The sequence below is a fragment of the Hermetia illucens genome, chromosome 2, assembly GCF_905115235.1.
Source record: "Hermetia illucens chromosome 2, iHerIll2.2.curated.20191125, whole genome shotgun sequence".
NCBI classification, from domain to species: Eukaryota; Metazoa; Arthropoda; class Insecta; order Diptera; family Stratiomyidae; genus Hermetia; species Hermetia illucens.
The window spans coordinates 129,875,622-129,894,960 of NC_051850.1; the positions used below are offsets into that span (position 1 = coordinate 129,875,622).

Genomic DNA, 19,339 nt, shown 5'->3' on the forward strand with positions numbered 1-19,339 from the left:
TCGTGCTGAGCCTCACGGATTCACTGGTGCTTTTGATGTTCTGACAATAGTCCAACCTTGTAAGTGCCACATGTAAGTGGCTTCTGGCTACGTCGCTGAACGGTTTCGCAGTTTGTGGCTCGTCGGTTGACTGTTGCTGCGTACTTTTCTCCATGTGTTGCTTAGCGTCTGAGCTCTTGCCCACCTTGCTCCGCTTGTGATCTTGCTCGACCTTGTATTGAGATTGATTACGTTTCAGAGCGATGGGCTTCTCCTTCTGCTCGTCTGCCAGGTGTTTGCTGTTGTATTCCTCAACAATCGTCTGGTATTTAGTGAGGTCTTCTTCATCTCGCTCGTCGACAGTACCGGCCTCCTTATTGTTAGCAATCTTGCTGATAATATGCATGGCCCTCTGGTACTGGCTCTTGAGCAGGACACCAATGGACCTTCGCTTCTTAGTCGGTTCCCGGTGACCGACGTTCTTGTCGGTTTTCATTTTTGGGGGATCACCGAACGTCGATTGTTTCAGGTTAGGAGTACTATGTCTGGTACTCGCTACACCCAGTTGGACGACAATGGGTTCTACACTGTTGGTTTCAGTTCAGCGGTGCTACGGCTGGCACCGAGTGTATTGCTCTTGATGGCTACTGTCTCCTGGCTGGATGCCAGCAGCTCCTCCTCCGATGGTGCGCCTGGCATCACCATCTCTCCTTGTATCGTTTGTTTTTTTATTCTTAAAATTGAGTTCATGTTGGTCCCACGAGTAGTCCGGGAAGAATGTCCACCCTGACTAGCCCGGCCACCAGGGTAAGGGTCTTATTTGAAACTGAAGGTGCCCAAGGTATTCAGAGTTTGCATACCCCGCCGCCACGCAGCCGTCTTCGTTTGCTGTTCCACCTTGGCTTGGGATCCTATTAGCACCTTCTCCAATGCAGGGAGGATGATCCCCGGGCTGTTGCTTCTGTCCATACCCCAGCCAGATCTATTTGCCTCTAACATGACCAGCAGATCCTTGTCAGTTGGATGAGCCTACTCGCTATTAGTAGAAAAAGCCCAAAATGTGAGTACATATATATCAGGACAAATGTGTGTGCATTTAATGTTAATTTGAGGTATTCTGCTTTACCACCAAATATCCAGTTATTACCAAATAAATAATAAATAAGTAAACTTTTGAAAACCTCTTCAAAAATCTAAAATGTTTGATTGAGAGCAAAAATAGCAGCTAGGGAAATCAAATTAGCAGCAATTTCTTTGGAATTATGAATTGTTGAATCATGGCCTATTAAATACGTCTGTATATTTTATATAATATTGTCAGACATATCAATTTCAACCGGAAAGCCATCTGTACGAGCCTAGAATTTAATATGATGCAAAGTTCGCAGCAGAATGAATACGCAATCTCCTCTCTTCTGCAATAAAATGATGTTTCATGCCAACGAATCGACTATCTTTAGCGAACGATGCAATCATTAGTTCTCGGGAATCGCTCCTTTGTTTGTTTGAACAATCTCTTGTGCAAAATTAGCACATCGCTTAAACATTTATACTTGGTGAAGAATTTTTATTTACAATAAGTATGTGTATTATTGTATAAACAATGCGGATTCATATTTCAAAATTTCTTTTTGAGGCATGATATATTTCCCTGAAAATATCAAGAAATATTCATTATATCATAGTTGGATTAATTTCCTTTAAAGGTGAATTCTTTTTAAGGGTTTGAATAAAATAAGAAAATTTTGTGTGAAACAAAACTTTATTAAAGTCGGTCTAATATCTGCCAAATCCACTTGTAAACGACTGAACTTATTGTCACGAAATTCGTAGAGAAAGGGTGGCCTGTGAAACCTTTACTTGGGATTGGGGTTAAAAATATCTGCGCATTTGAAAATCATGCGAAAGGGGGGTACAGAATTGACGGTAGTTTTTAACGGGGTGATAGAGAGCCTTCTTCCTCTATGTCCTCCATCCACGTACTCGAGGAGGGCGATCAGACCCGAGTCTGTAAGGGACTCATCTGAAGTGGCTTCGGCCACAAAGCCTCACCGGAGGTTATCTGGTACCATGGGAACCGGGATGGCCCTCTGAGAGCATATGCTTCAGGAGAATTCCTCGAGGATGTGTTCTCGGCCCGGTTATTTGCGGTTGGCCCCCTAGTGGGAGTTTCATGGTGGTTGTGGTTATGCCTACATCGCGGGCAGAGCTCCTCGGAGCTCGAGCGTGGAGTTGCGCTCTAAAATTCGGGTGTCGTACTCCTTAGTTGCGGCAGAGGTGTTAGATAGGCCTCGCATCCACTGGTATGAATGCTGAGCCTGCACTCAGTATAAACCAGGACCGCTGTGCTTGCATAGCGGGGCTCTGATTGTGGTCCCAAAATCAATCCGTGTCCGAAGAGGACCGTGGGATTATGCCTTCACGGCAGGTACTCACGTACGAAATTGCTTCTCGTTTCTGATTTGTTTCAAATGTTTTTGCATTGTAAATAAATAGTTACTTTTACTACATTTTTCACAGTAAATGGATAAGTTAAGCATTTGAAAATGTATTGTGCCAATTTTGTCTGGTAGTTTACATTTTCCACTCACGCACTTATCATTGTTTATGACGCTCAATTATAATCAGAAATAAAGCCTTGCGTAAGATGAAAAAATTGAAAAAGAATGAGCTTTGCCTAGTGAATCACAATAATTCTTACAGAATCATATACTGTAAGTATTGCAAATGCAAAGATAATGTTTTATTGGTTCAATACTTTCATTGTGATTATTTTTAATCATCACAAACCCACAGAATGGGCTTTGTTGCATGCAACTGCTTGATATTACCTGGGAATTTATCTTCTATATATAATTAAAAAAATTTGATCCCGCGTTAGCGGTTTTAAAAAATTGAAAATTTCTTAAACATGCATAAACAAACACTCATTCACTCTGTAATTATCATAATACCACATTTGCTTAGTATATTGTAGCCCATTCCGATAAGCAAATAGTAGTACTCAGAATTTTCTTTATCAAAAGTGTATGCCAAGATAAATATTACTTCCGCAAATGTTAACTTTTTACACCAGTCGGCCCGGACAATGATAGGGCTGTAGGTTTCGCTCGAATTATATGGTCACCCGCAAAACCATTTGTGCAATACGTTGTTGTTACTAAAAAGTGGCATTGTTTCAGTCAGTAAACTGTTGTTCCAAATAGAAATGTAGGTTGACTTAAAATTTGCTCAGTTTTAGGTGGATCCGATTGGAAACAAACACTTGAATTTTCAATACTGAGGTTATAATTATGAAAGGGTTTTAATTTGTTTTTGTATTTTATTCAGGATATACTTTATTAAAATGATGAATTTTACTTACTGGCTTAATCAGTAGTAATATTCACTTTGAAGTATGATGTAAATTTCATGATTAATTTTAGTTTTTTTTTTGGGAATAGGGTAGGTGAATTCGTTTACGCACAGAGTGTTGGACTGGAGTGTTGGAGTGGCGGACTACCAACTAAACACCTCCCTGTCATCAGAGAACTAGCCTGGAACCGTTTGACACATTACTTCGGGCTAGCCCTTCCGGCTTTGGGAGCCTTCAAGTCAGGGAATTCCTTTCACCAACGGGAGGGGAAGGGAGGAAGGGATTTGTTGTTAGTTCAGGGAACCCCTTACCGTATAATCCCTCCACTGATCGAGTTCAATCTTCTTCGTAAAAAGAGCCCGAACATAATGCGCAATACGATTCCAGCTGCCAGCGCTCTTCAGCATCTCTCTTCAATGTTGTCTGGAGAGAGCTCCCCTGCGTCTGCATAAAGCTGCTGGCGGAAGGCGTTCCACCTATCGCAAGAGAAAAAGGTGTGTTCAGGGTCATCCGCCACTTCATTGCAGAACACACAATCATGAGATCGCGCCTTCCCAATCCTGTGCAGGTAAGACTGAAAACCTCCATGCCCACTTAGAAGTTGGGTAAGGAAATAATCAATCTCACCGTGCGTTCTGTTCAACCATGGGTCTAATTTGTCGATGAGCCGCGCAGTCCACTTGCCCCTTGGCTCATTTTGCCAAGAAAGTTGCCACTCGCTAAGGGTGCGTTGACGTTCTTCACGGGCAATCACTTCTCTTAAGTTTTCACCCTTATAGCGATAGATAGCTTTGCAAGGAGGGCAACGGGGATCACTCCCGCAATCACCATCACAGCCGGTTCGGAGACGGTGCGATAAGGAGGCGCCACTCGCAAAGCCTCTGCACTTAAGCGAGGCGTTTACGATGCACCTCCTTGTTAAGGGCATCAGCCCATACCTCCGCACCATAGAGAAGAACGGATGGCGTTGCTCCCATGAGGAGACGTCTCCTAGTTGATATAGGGCCCCCGACATTCGCCATTACCCGACTCAAGGCCGCGACTCCAGCTGCAGCCCTATCCGCTGCTGCTTTGATTTGCTCGAAGAAGCTCATCTTCGAGTCGACCATTAAACCAAGGTATTTAATCGCTGGTTTTGACTCTATAGTCAACTCGCTGATCGATATGGGACGCAGGGTCGGGATTCTTCTTCTGGTCAGGAATACTACTTCGGTTTTTTCCAGCGCAAGGTTGAAACCGTGAGCAGCCATCCATCCGCTTACCCGTCGCATCAATACGCCAAGTCTGCTTGGCGCCTGTTCAACAGTAGTGCGTCCGGCAACAAGTGCCGCAACGTCGTCTGCATAACCGACCAGGCGCGACTCTTCGGGCATATTGAGTCTCAGCAGACTATCGTAGGAAGCGTTCCAGAGGTCCGGCCCTAGGATGGATCCCTGGTTCCGACGTGATTTCCATCCTCCTCAGGCCCTCTAGAGGTCCATCATACTCCATTCCCTTGGCTTCCAGGTGCGTCTATGTATTGCAGGATTTCCACTACTGGATGTGATGCTATTTGTTGCAGCTGGATCACATCAGCACCAAAAATCCTATTCTGAACATAGTGAATTATGGTAACAAAATGTTATTAGGATCGACTCAACATTCGTCTGTCTGTTACATTTCTTTTTAGTCGGCAACAGCACATAAAGTAAGTGGTCCGATTTTCTGTTGAGTTTAAAGTGAGGTTTCCCCATACGTACAAAAGAGGGGTACAATTTTTTTTAGAGAATATAGTCATGTGGAATATCAAATGATTAGTACTTTTTGAAATTGATCTTATTTTTGATATTGGGTAGGAGGGCAGGCTCAAAATGTGTATCTCGGACCTCTAACAGGTTTTGTTCTCCGAACCTATCCCACCGAAAAATCTAAATTGATGCGCCTATACAAAATCTAGGCTTCAAAATGCATCTCATTCCGATATCACTCAAATATGGCAGCATAATACCATATTTTAGGTAATTTACCCGAAAACACTCCTTAAGTTCATCCTTGAAGTACAACATTTGGTAGCAATATAAGCAATAATATAATACACAATTTTGGAAATTTAGAAGGGAATCCAACTATTATTAGCAAAGTTTTGTATTTCACGTGGATTTATCGCTATCTATGACGTGTATGACGTCATCATTGTATATAGTGAACTTATATGAACGGCGAAGTTGGATATATCAAGGAATATTTTGAATTTTTGGCTATGTAGGAATGGAAAAACGTGCAAAGGCGAGGCGTCAAGTTTCCGGTATTCTATCTTGTTGAAGTGATTAAAGGACGCTTTACCCTCAACTGCTTGCTTGTCAATCACCTAGGTTGCTACCTTTAGGATTGCCGGCAGTTTAGCCTGAAAGATCGTTGCACATCCCAAGGAAAAAGCCCACTTCTCGTTTTTATTCGAAAGATAGACTCATTTTCCAGAACCCTGTTCAGTTTTTGAGCTGTTAGTGTAGAAAACTTCGGTATATTCCGCCACACATTCTTCTGGGTCGTCCCAGTTTTCTCTACTTTTCAGGATTACTTCATATTTTTTTGTCTTCGTGGGGTCCCAATTCGGATATTTAATGCACAAGGGGAATGGCTATTTCTTTCATAGATCCATTCTAGGAACATACCCAAACGAAAAATTTTAAAAAAGTCACGAAGCTGTCACTGTACGGCGCCTAGGATCCGAAATAACTCCTATACAGATATCTGTTCATATCTGGTTTCGAATTGTTTGGATCTGTAGTAGATGAACTTCTTCACATTTGCTGATAACGTTGAACTCCTAGCGTGAAGCGTATGAGGTGGACTACTATGTTATCAATACCGTGCATTCCAGATCAATTTATTTCTGTAAATGGTTCATTAAAAAGAGAGGGAAATTGAATTTTTAAGTATGTACACACGGAACTCTGATGCACTCATCGTTCTTTACATAGGGAAACACAAAACCTTATACACCTGAAGCGTCAAGCTTTCGGCTTCCCGACATGTTTAAATACAACTTTAGCATTCTATTGAAACAAAGAATTTTTTATACGGAAGAGTGCCCTCTGTGTCGTATGTTTGCTATTTTACAATATATCACAAATAATTGATACTTACGAGTAGTGACGATTTTAAATATCACATATTCTATTTTTTCTTTAGGAAATTTTCAATACACACCTGAGCAGCGAACCTGATGATGTCATTTGTTACGCCCCATATAATCCCCGGTTGGATGATATTATGGACTCGGTTCGACAAGAGCTGAGCATAGTATCGTCAAGTAAGTTGATATCCTAATTTATTGTTTCTATATGATTCCAACTTAATTTTCTACTGCCAGGATGGAGATCTTTCAGCACGAAGCAAGAAATGGCCCTGTTTTTGGAAGAAAAGAAAAACACCAAGAGTTTTTTCATATTTTTCGATGAATTCCCAAAAGATATATTATCCGATTCAGGGAACTTGTCATATTCCATAAGTGCAACGCACGGCAGAGTTTCCACTAACCAAGTATATTACAATGATCGCGATGTCGTTGGAATGCAAAGTAAGCACAAATAGTGTCGGAAATGTGGTTTCTGGTGCGGAATTATTTTAGCCAAATTCGCATATATATTTTCCGTCCTTTCTTAACTTTGGCGGTTTTAATTTATTTTCGATAACAAACATTGAAACAAATAGGGCAATATCCTTCTTTAATCATTCAAAACCATTTAGATTTTTATGGTTTGATATTTTATTCTGTACACGTTAGTATGCGGAAATATTTTCTCTAGTCAGATTTGCACCAATTATTTCTTTTTCTTATCATTATTGTCAGATAATTTAGTTTTTTATCATACTATATTAACTGAAAACTAAATAATTGATGCTAATTTGGTCAGCAAATATACTCCTCACACCAGATGCGCCAGAATCATTGTCACTAAAAATGTATAAAGTGATTTAAGGTAATAAAAAGTTAAATGGGTTTGAAGGATTTGAAAGATGGAGAATATCCTAAGTAATTAATTGTTTGTAATTATATAAGTTCTGAACTCAAAGCGGGCATTCAAATAATCGAACAGCCAATCTGGGAGAAGTAGGAACATAAAATCTTTCCTCAGAAGTGGATCAAATAGTTTGACAGCGTCGTTAAAGCCACTAAATTAGTTGACTGCTTAGTAACTAATCATGGGTATATACAATCAATTTCTTCATCACATAAAAGTAATCAATAGCCCCCTCCTGGGAGAACCAACAGAAGTTTTACCAACTAGGTAGCAGGATGAAACCTTACACACCTCGACGCTCATTCTACCGAGACAAAGAGGAACATTATATTTCCGACAGAATGGGCATACTGGAGCGATGGATTCAGTATTTTGATGAACTGCAACAACCAGAACATCGGCGAACTGGAAGTCCCGCCTGCCGAGGACGACGGACAAATACTGCCACCACCAAGTATAGAACAAACAGACCGTACAATTCATCGGTTTAAAAATCATAAGTTGCCAGGATGGAATTACAGCCGAATTGGTTAAATACGGAGGCGACCAATTACACTAAGCGGTTTACCAATTTATGCTCAAGGTGTGGGACAATGCTTGACGACAGGTAACGAGGCATTATTTGTCCCATATATAAAAAAGGGGATTTCATACTGCACAGCAATTATAGAAGTATCACGTTGCTAAGTACCATCTACAAGATATTCTCCGCTATCTTGCTAGATCGGATAGTCCCATACGCCCCGATCAGATTTTCTCTGTGTGGCAAGCGATGGACAAACTGTTGGAATATGAACACCAGTCTTTAAAGCCGCCTATGATAGCATAGCCAGGGTAAAACTGTACACGGCCATGGGAGAATTCGGTATCCCGGCGAAATTGATAAGACTGAGTAGGATGACCCTGACCAATGTGCGAGGCCAGATAAAAGCAGCAGGATCACTCTCAAGACCATTCGACATCAACAACGGTCTATGACAAGGGGATGACCTATCATGCGTAATCTTTAACTTGGCCCTCAAGAAAGTGATCCGTGATGCTGATGTAAATGCAAGAGGTACGATCCTCTTTAAGTCCACCCAACTACTGGCCTATGCTGACGATATCGACATAATGGGAAGAACCACCCGAGACGTACAAAAGAGGACGAAGCAGATCCTGCCTGAGATGGAACTATGGCGTAGATCAGCACATTAGGCAACTTTTAGGGAAATCGTCTGGTGTTCCTTATTAAGGCAGGTCTAGACCGGATACCGGTTGTTGCGCCGTTGATGATGATGAATAGCCACACCTAACATCACTGTAACGTAGTGGAAGATAACATCCACATTACTATCGGTTGCCCGCATATTTTTGCTAATAGACTCCCAGTCCCTACCTATCCAAATTAACATTCTAGATATTCTCATAAACTCCGACAAAATTAACTTGTATATCTTCGCGGCCGCCTTTCTTCAAAGATATTCGTTTATAATTAATATAGTATCCTTTAATTTGTAATTCGATCTTAGCTCTAAGGTTTGAATATCTAAACCTTTTGTTGTTAACAATATCCACAATCGCTTATGTCGATTTAGACAACTGTAAGCAAATCTGAACTCGCAAAAGATGGAACATTTCGTAGGTATATAAGTGTGTGTAAAGAAGCTCTTAAGTGCAATTATAGTCATTTTTATTTTCTTTGACACATCACCATCCCGGTTGAATTGAAACATTAATTACTCTTTTACAAGGGCCGCGATTCCTTACTCCTTTCGAGGACATTGACTGTAAACTATAAAAATATATGTAAATTTGACTACAAAGTTTACCCAATAGAAATAGTTGTTGCGACTTTGACTAGAAAAAGATTTGCCAACCAGCTGTGCCAAAACCAAGCAAACTCTCTAATTCAATTTTCAAGTCCTGTTTTCATATTTTATATTTTTTATAGTCTATGATGATTATATATCCAGTGGTTACTTTGCACTACAGTATACTATCGATCGCAAATATATAGAGGAACGAACGAGAAAAAGACCGTATCCGGTAAGGATTGTTGATATGTAAAAACTCCTGAAATATGTTCTAATGTTTCGATATATATTTCAGATCGAAGTAGCACTATTTCCTAGAATTGAATTATGGGACGTGGACAGTTTCCGAGTAGTGTTTTTCGGTTTGCTTTTTATGCTGTTCGTATACATAATAATGCTTACAACATTTATTGTTCCGCTGGTCGAAGAAAAGCAAGATGGTATGCAGGTAAGTGATTCTAATTTGTAAACGATAGAATCCCGTTGAAAGTAAATAACATTCTCGAGATGACATTGTTGAGTTCAAAAAGAGTAACTTGAATCTTTCGAATATATTTTTTCAGGCATACCTGGCGTTTGCAACAAGTCACAGTTATCTTAACCGTCTAACTTTCTACATGATCCGTTTGGCTTTATATCTCGTGTTTACAATTGCAAGCATTGCGATTGCTTATTGCTTCAGTGGACTGGGGAGCGTAAGCGTCCTATACTTCGTTGTGCTATTTGTATATTTCCTTTTGGCTACCATGAACTACGCATTATTAATGTCAGTCTTTCTGAAATCGGGTGTGTAGGATTCGTATAAGAAATTCTTGAATCAGTTATTTAATAATATTTATTCCATGTAGTTTACTTCGCCAAAATTGGAGGGTTTTTGGCATGTTTCGTACCAACGGTATTATTTGCTATTGACAACAGTATATTTCAGAAATTTGCGTTTCTTATAAGTGGCAACATGTTCCTTAAAGGTTTAGAAGTTCTCCAAACATTTACGAACAAAAGTGAGTATCAGCAAATCCTTCTCTATAAGTTCTCTATGTATTTAAACCTAATATGTAAATATTACATTTTAGGGCGACCGTTATCTTTCAGCGATATAAACCTGAGAATCACAAGCACTTCCTTCACATTACTGGAAGTTTATTTAATCCTCATATTACAATTTGTGATATATATTGTTTTGTATAATTACTTAAGCAATCTATTCCCGGGATTCGGAGGAATTCGGAAGCCGTTTTATTATTTTTTGCAGGTAAAACTTTAAATAATTGTCATCAAATAGTGAAATAAGTCATATTATATTTCTAGTGCTCACAAAAGAGGAATCAATCGAAAAATCTTCATTCATCTGAAAGTCATTTGCATGAAGTTCCTATTAAGATAAGAAATTTGATGAAAACATTTGGAGGTTTGAAGAGTAAGGATAACTTTTAAGAAATAAATTGCGAATGGCTTATCTTTTTACATCGGTTTCAGAAAAAAAGTCAAAGGTTGCCGTGAATAATTTGAACATGGATGTGGAGAATAATAAAATAACAGTGTTGCTGGGACACAATGGAGCCGGGAAAACAACTACCATCAATATGATAGTTGGTATGTTTTTGATTTTATATACTTTCTCCTTAAGTTCCTCTATACGTCAATGGGATGGATATAAAAATAACAATCGATGACGTAATGTCCGGTTTGAACGCTAATTTTTATGTTAAATCACCTCATTTTGAGATTTAGCGCTTTAATTATTAAGCGGTCCGAGTATCAATTCTTAGTAAAACCCAATAGTTGCGCATTGGAAGAACAAAGTCAAGAGAAAAGGGACTTATTTTCAATTTTCGCTGTTTAGTTTTTAAATATGGTGGGCAAAAATAGGATACCGTTTTTTAGTGAGAAAATTTGAAGTTGAAGCAATAAAATGAATGAAATCGGAGAAAACAACTGGACCTGACAACATTGCACCTGAGCTCTGGAAAGCGGAGAGCTGGAACCCAATCGTGTGACTTAGTGAATTCTTCAATTGGGTTATTGAGAAGGGTAGAACACCATCTGACTGGAAAGAAAGCACCATCGTTCCAGTATGAAAAAGAAAGAAGAAAGAAAGAATCATAAAGATTTTTGAATGCACACAACACTATTCGCGGCATCGTTCAGAGAACCGTGAAACAAGCGGAACTGCGGAACCATTGACGCAGTATAAACTGCGCAGTTTCTCATGGAGAAACATCGTGAGAAGCATCTCCCTCTATACATTGCATTTATGTATCTAGAGAAAATATTTGATCGTGTACGACACGAACTCATTTGGTGTGCGTGCTCTGCGGCAACATCTAGTGCTAGAATTCGTGCGCTATGTTAAATTGTTCTATCACGATCCGAAAAGTATAGTTCGAAGCGCGGCAAGTATATCAAAACCGCTTCGAATATCTGTTGGTGTTCATCTAGGAAGCGCTCTCTCGAAACTCCTCTTTGCCCTTGTTATGGGCACTGTGATGCGGGACATCTAACGTCCAGCGCCTTATGCAGATTATCCAACCGATCCTAACGAAACAGGCATTGTCACGATCAGTGGTGGTGACCTGCCCACAATTGAATGGAGGAATGCGTTATGAAATTGCTTCACGACAACGTCAGCACCAAAAATCAAAGGAACACCAGCATCAAATAGCACTGATGAAATAGGAATAATAAAGATAGAAGACTACAACTTTGAGACCCTTGAGAATTTGTCCTATCTATCAGTTACGACGATGAATTCTGCGCATGGTTGTTGGTAGCCAATAGAGTCTATTTCAGCTAACAAAAACTGTTCCGTTCCAAACGTCTCATCATAGGGTCGAAGCTCTTACTGCTCAAGTCAATGCTCTCGCTAGTCCTCGTGTATTACTTGGACTTGAATTCTCAGTAAGAAAAATTGCGAATTTTTGGCCCCATACAAGAGGATGGATGATTTCGTAGTCTATATAACGACTCAATATATTGCAGTGATATGGTCACTTAATCCGTATAGATAAGGATGACCCAGCCCAGAAAGTCTGTAAGGACAATACTTATGGTGGAAAAAGAAGACGAGGCAGGCCCTGCCTCAGATAGGCGGCCTAGACTAGGACACCTGGCAGCTTTTAAGGATATTGATTTGAGGGACCTCGGCGCAAAACTGGGGTGCCTGGAGTTCCTTATTAAGGCAGGCCTAGACCGCATACCAGTTGTTGCGCATAATGCGTCATAATGATAACTCCAGTCGTTTCGGAGTAAATTTCGTATGACAAACAGACATACTGAATCGATTTTAATAAGATTTTGTTTCACACATAACCTGGCCCACATGTGCTATAACCGGTCGATAAGAAAAACGATAACAATGCTGGTCGCAGATAAAGTCGAAGTTATAACAAGCACAGTGGTCCGGATAGCTCAGTGGTTAGAGCACTAGGCTGTCATACGGAAGGTCGCGGTTCAAATCTCACTGGTGGCAGTGGAATTTGCATCGTGATTTGACGTCGGATACCAGTCGACTTAGCTGTGAATGAGTACCTGAGTCAGATCAGGGTAATAATCTCGGGCGAGCGCAATGCTGACCACATTGCCTCCTATTGTACCGTTACGGTCTTGAATGAAGTGCTCTAACACACTTCAAGGCCCTGATCCAATATGGATTGTTGCGCCAACGATTATTATTATTATTATAACAAGCACAGCAGTGAAAATCCTCAACCATGTTAAGGATGTTAATCGGTGAATGGTTTAGCCTGGGTAATGCGAGGGGTAAGAAACAATGACCTCGCCTACTTTTTACATACAAAACCAAATCTAAAAACAAAGGAAGTGAAAACATGGAGTTCGACAACGATATAGTCGCTGCAACGTCCTGAATAAGGACTTAAAACAATGATAGCTGGAGGAATAAGTGATATGATAAATCCGAGCACTATATATATAAAAAAAAAACACTGTCGATTCACGGGATGTGGTCCAGGGACCGGCATTAATATCCAAAAGGAATATCCCTGACTAACTAAAGGAATAACCTAACCAACTTTAAACTTAATAAATAAAAATATTTAAAAACAAAGATTGATATTCTGCGTTGTCCATCATGTATGTAGGGAGATGAATAAAGCGTTATATTTAACTATGGTCAAAATACAGTTTATTACATATCTCTTCACATATATGTGTTCACTTTCGGGGTTTCGATTACCGATCCTCATAGTCTTTGTTCTGGGCGCTTCACGTATGAAGGTTTTGTGTTCATCTTATGTGAAGAACTTTATATGCACGTTTTTCTTTTGGCAGATATCTACAAACTCAAAATTTTATTTAAGCAGATAAAGGATGAATTGAGAGGCCTAGATTTTGTATCGATGCATTATTGTAATTTTTTTAGATATTTCGGTTGGATAGGTTCTGAGAACGAAATCTGTTTCATTTTTTGGGGCACACATTTTGAGTCCTCACGCACCGAAAAGTACAAATTGAGCCGTTTCGTTTGATACTGTACATGACCATATTCTGTGAAAAAATATTGCTCCACCCCATGTATGGGGGCCTTCCCTTAAATCCAAGACAAAATGATGCCTCTCGTTGCTCATGTAGTGGTTCACAGATCACATATTCTCACCAAATTTCGAGACGATAGTTCCAGCCGTTTCGGAGTAAATCTCATGTGACCGACCGCCAGAATAGACTTTGATAACGGTTTGTCTCATACAAAATCTTGAAAATAGAAGTTGTCAGTGTATATATCCGCCACTAGATGGCGATGCAACAGATATTTTATACCGTTCACTCGATCGCTGGGAAAATTGATATATATTGGGATGGGGAAAATGAAATGTCGTCTTTGTGATCGAAATTTGACGCTTTATTTAACATACTTAGAATTATCCGATTTAAGCCAAATATGCGCCGTTTTGGTCGTAAACTTGTTGCATTTTAGAAGGCAACTTCATTATCCCCCTTTCCCAGACAGCCACTTTTAGCAAGCCTCTTTTGAGGCCAACTTAGTAGCACCAAGAGCGTTTTGCATGGACCGGAAAAGATGATAATCACTTGATGCCAGGTCCGGACTATACGGCGGGTTCGATAGGACATCCCATCCGAGCTCCCGTAGCTTCTGGCGGGTCATCAAAGATGTGTGAGGCCGAACGTTGTCCTGGTGGAACAGAACACCATTCCTATTGACCAATTCTGGCTGCTTCTGGTCAATCGCCTGCTTCAAATGGTCGAGTTGCTCACGGTAGAGGACCGAATTGAGGGTCTGGCCATAGTTGAGCAGCTCATAGTGGATGATTCCCTTCCAATCCCACCAAACACACAGCAAAACCTTCCTGGCCGTCAATCCGGGCTTGGCGATGGTTTGGGCCGGCTCGCCGTGCTTCGACCATGATCTTTTTCGCTTGAGGTTGTCGTACGTGATCCACTTTTCGTCACCAGTCACCATCCGCTTCAAAAATGGATCGAATTCGTTCCGTTTCAGCTGTGCATCGCAGGCGCTGATTCGGTCCAAGAAATTTTTTTGCGTCATCTCGTGTGGCACCCAAACATCCAGCTTTTTTTGGAATCCAATCTTTTGCAAATGGTTCCAAACGGTTTTATGGTCTATACCCAGTTTCTCGCCAATGGAGCGAATGCTCTCATGCCGGTCTACTTGGATGATTTCGACGATTTTATCGGTTTCTACGACGACTGGCCCACCAGTACGGGGTGTATCTTCGACATCCACTACACCAGAACGAAATCGATCGAACTAACGCTGTGCTGTGCGAATCGTTACAGTATCGGGCCCATAAACTTCACAAATTTTTTCGGCCGCCTTCGTTGAATTTCTACCTTTCAGGTAGTAAAAACGTAAAATATGACGAATTTCTTTCTTGGTGGACTTCATCTTTGACGCGCTATAACTTGAGACTGAAACACACGATCACAACACTGTCAAAGAGACACTTGTAGCACAGATTGTCGTCTTCAAATCGCTGTATAATATGACCCGATGCGATAAATACAACACAAGATATGTTTAAGTGTCGCCATCTATGGACAAAATACGACATTTCTTTTTCCCCAACCCAATATGTGTGATTTTTAGTGGAAATATTTTGGTGTTATCCATGTTGTTGTAATTTGCCCTGAGATGGCGCCACAGTAGATCGGCTTAACGTCTTAATAATTGTCATTGATGATACATTAAATTTTTAAAATTGTTGAAAATGCCAACCAAAAAATCAAACATTGGAAGATTCAACCACACATGCACGGCAACTGCCAGCTAGTGGAGCTGCTGAAATATCTGAAGAACGAGAGTCGCGGTCTGAAAAATAACTACTGAACAATGATAAGAATAAGACTGATGCCGAGAATATAACCGGATCAGAGCTTCCACTTCAAGAGAAGTGAGTTGCACAGTTAGACAACCTACAAGTTTAGCTTCCACTTCAAGAGCTGCCGAAACATCTCACCAACATGGTGTATGAATAACAAATCTTCGAGCGAAACCGTCTACTTTTATAGCTGCTGCAATCCCCGAACAGCAAGAGACACGATGTGATCCTGAACGATCAAGATTGAGAATTAGCCTCAATAAAGAAGCAATCAATTATAATGAAGGCTACGATTACAAAATGCACCGAAATGTTCTCATTGATCAAATGGCTATATTGTGGCTATATCGTCGCGCTTTGTAGTTTCAGTAAGAAATGCCTGGCATGTGTTGTTCAAGGTCAACTCCCCACCACTAACTGTGCCGCCACAGCCATTTCTGACTCATATTGTTGGAGCTACTCAAGAATCCAAATACTTTTTACAGCATATTCGAAAATGCGATGCATACTTTCAAATGACATCGCTTTTGCAAATAAACATTGGCAGAACAAGGAACAACAAGGAAACACTTAAAGAAGTCATTTGGAATTGCTAAATTTATACTGCTCATTTCTAAAGTAAATGGGAAGCTGAAAGGGAAGAATAGAGGTCGAGCGCAACTGATTAGACGGCCTGTATTAGAAATCAAAAACACATCTGCCGTACGTAATTATTACTCTAGCCTGATGGAATAGGTTAAGGAGGCTTTGATCATATACAAAAAGCTGAGTCTGAGTCTTGGGTTCAAAATTAATATGCGGAGGGTATCAATCTCCAAACTGTCTAATAGAAATCATTATTGTATCTATAAAATCCTAAAAATATACCTGAATGAGATCCCCCTTTCAAATTTTTTGTACAATATCCCATGAAAGTACCAAAATAGTAATCTATCACATTGTTGGTTTTGCAAGCAACCAACAATGTGCTAATATAGAATATAATTTTTGTTACATCTGAAAGCTCCCCCTTGCAGTTTCCACTATACTATATTTGCAAACTATATCATAGCAGTAGTATCCGGATGGCTCAAGTGGTTAGAGCACTGGGCTGTCGTAGCGGAACGTCGCGGTTCAAATCTCACTCGCGGCTGAGAGATTTGTTACCGTGGCCGGATGTCTGTGAATGAGTACCTGAGTCAAATCAGGGTAATAATCTCGGGCGAGCGCAATGCTGACCACATTACCTCCTACAGTGTATTGTAGGGTACCGTTATGGTCTTGGATGAAGTGCTCCAACACACTTTAAGGCCCTGATCCAATATGGATTGTTGCGCCAACGATTATTATATTATTATTATTATATAATAGCACAAGCTAAAAAAAATAAACTTTCCAGAATTAGTGAAACATATTTCTTAGGTTTTATTTATTTTACAGGATCAGTTGAAAAAACCTCTGGTGATATCATCGTTTTCGGAGAAAAAAATGTGGAAATGTATAGAAATACTATAGGCTACTGTCCACAGCATAATATCTTTATGCAGTACCTCACTTGCAAAGAACATCTCTACTTCTTTTCAATGGTAACGTACTGAAGATTCTTATTTTAGAAGTAATAATATTCATAAAACAAATACAGCTACGAGGCCGAACTCACGCAGAAGCAGAAAATGATGCGTTATCGCTGTTAAACGAATTATTATTGAAAGAAAAAGCAAATGAAGTGGGGGAGAATTTATCAGGTGGCATGAAACGACGACTGGCGCTGGGAATGGCCATATCCGGGAAGACTCCGTAAATATGGTTGAAATAATGATCATTCAGGCCATATACAGTTATTTCCTTTCTTTTAGAATTGCAATTCTTGATGAGCCCACTTCTGGTTTAGATCCTGAATCTCGGCGAATTCTTTGGGATATATTAATAAAATTAAGAAAGTCTAGGTCTATCCTCATTACCACGCACTATATGGAAGAAGCTGAAGTTTTGGGAGATGAAATCGCTATCATGTCGCACGGAGAACTTGTTTGCAGTGGAAGTTCAATGGAATTAAAACGAAGCTATGGTTCAGGTTATGTGCTGAAGTTATTAACGGATAAGTTTTTCCAAGATACGGATATAGATAGAGTTATGCCTCTTATAAACAGATTCATTCCGAAAGCGAAAATACATGTGAGTAATTCATGTCAAGGTTTTATTCTACTCAGAGATTGATGATAGCTTTTTATTACAGTCCATTATAAAACCTACATATTGCATAACTTTGCCTTATTCGGATAGGGAATATTTCCCGGCACTATTGAAAGAGCTGGAAGAAGCGAAAGATCGATTAAAGATAGTGTGCTTTAGTATTACAAACAGTTCGTTGGAAGATGTTTTTCTGAAGTAATATACAAAATGGATTGATATTGGGTATTTTAGATTGGTATAACGCAATTTTTAATTGCAGTTGTGCAGGCAAGGATGAAGCTGATAATAGTAACCAAACGGAGTCAAAGGTCCCATATCAATCTCTTAAAAATGGGTCACATTCTACAAACCAAGCTTCTATTGTTTTTCATCAAGTTCTGGGTGTAATTTATAAGAAGCTCGTTTATATGAGAAACAAATGGCTTTACACATTAATTATGGTATACTGCTGAATTTCTACCTGCATTTTCAAGATTAATTCAACGACGTATTTTTAGTACTCATTCCCAATACTTACTATTGGAATTGCTTTCTGGATTATGAATACGGACACATCCTCATTAGAGCTTGAAAATCTACTCAAGTTGCAAATAAATATTCCAGGCAGTGAAGTTTATCTGAAAATAGCACCTGGATTTTCTGAGTTTGAGAAATATTTGGATAGTGAAATAAAAAGTATGGACGCAGTTCCGAAATACATTGCTCAACATGAGTCTTTGGAAGAAAGTATGCATGAATTATTTTCGATGGTTTTAAACATTTAACTAATAATTTTCATTCCTAGCTCTGCTTACTATTCAAGAGAAAAATATTACGCATTTTTACGATCGCATATTTGGTGCTGTTGAATTGAAAACTAATGAGAATGCTGCTCCAATAATAAAAATGTTATATTCAAATAACATTTTGCATAGTTCGGTGTCGATGTTGAATCTCGTGGATAATGTTCTATTGAAATTCAATTCGAAACATAATATAACTATCAAAACGCATAATGCACCAATCCCGAGGTAAGTTTGTGTTATACATGTTATACATACATACAAGAATAGTTTAAACCTTACACGGTCAATATCGTTTTTTAAATTTATTACATAGGTCTATCATTGTGAGTCCGGCTCGACTTGAATATTTCAGTTCAATTGTTCCTATTGGTGAGTCCCATCTATCTTATAATTTCAAAGTTTTAAGATGAGGTGGTGGAAATGAGAGACATTACTATGTTCTATAAAATAAATTTTATTCTATATTAATGTTTATGCGCGGTGCTACTTCTGTTGCAGACTGAATACAGCCGTGCATACTTTGCCATGCACTCTAATGCGCACACAAACATACAATATAAATGTATATTATATTAGTATCATACAAATAGGAATGGCAAAAAGTATTTAAAAATATCGATATATAGATTAAGAAGTCCAGTACCACATAATTACTTTGCGAAAATCAGGGGATTAGCTACATAATATAAAAGTGGTAATGCATGAAATTGGCAGTAGAGATGGATAGGTGATGTATTCGTATGTAATATCACAAAAGTGACGACAGCTTAAAGTGTAATATCACCTTATCATCACCGAGCCCGATCCAAACTTTACGAGATCATCTCAGATTACCACATCACCGTATTGCCAAATGATAGTGATATTTCTTTTGTGATCGGCAATCGTTATCGCTCCTCGTAATATAAGTGGGGGCGGCAATAGTTGAGTGCGG

At 39.5% G+C, this 19,339-nt stretch overlaps 1 protein-coding gene across 1 annotated transcript in view; it reads left to right on the forward strand.

Annotated features, from left to right (window-relative positions):
• The window catches only part of LOC119647687 (ATP-binding cassette sub-family A member 3), a 57,473-nt gene that overhangs the window by 10,000 nt on the left and 28,134 nt on the right, over positions 1-19,339 (forward strand). Inside the window, exons 2-18 of the mRNA XM_038048770.1 lie at positions 6,506-6,626; positions 6,687-6,893; positions 9,272-9,366; positions 9,430-9,582; positions 9,698-9,920; positions 9,983-10,135; positions 10,208-10,386; positions 10,443-10,551; positions 10,611-10,727; positions 16,868-17,013; positions 17,070-17,224; positions 17,284-17,602; positions 17,664-17,815; positions 17,880-18,060; positions 18,118-18,346; positions 18,405-18,630; positions 18,719-18,774. Coding sequence (XP_037904698.1) covers positions 6,506-6,626; positions 6,687-6,893; positions 9,272-9,366; positions 9,430-9,582; positions 9,698-9,920; positions 9,983-10,135; positions 10,208-10,386; positions 10,443-10,551; positions 10,611-10,727; positions 16,868-17,013; positions 17,070-17,224; positions 17,284-17,602; positions 17,664-17,815; positions 17,880-18,060; positions 18,118-18,346; positions 18,405-18,630; positions 18,719-18,774 — 2,821 coding nt within the window. The remainder of the gene's footprint in view (positions 1-6,505; positions 6,627-6,686; positions 6,894-9,271; positions 9,367-9,429; positions 9,583-9,697; positions 9,921-9,982; positions 10,136-10,207; positions 10,387-10,442; positions 10,552-10,610; positions 10,728-16,867; positions 17,014-17,069; positions 17,225-17,283; positions 17,603-17,663; positions 17,816-17,879; positions 18,061-18,117; positions 18,347-18,404; positions 18,631-18,718; positions 18,775-19,339) is intronic.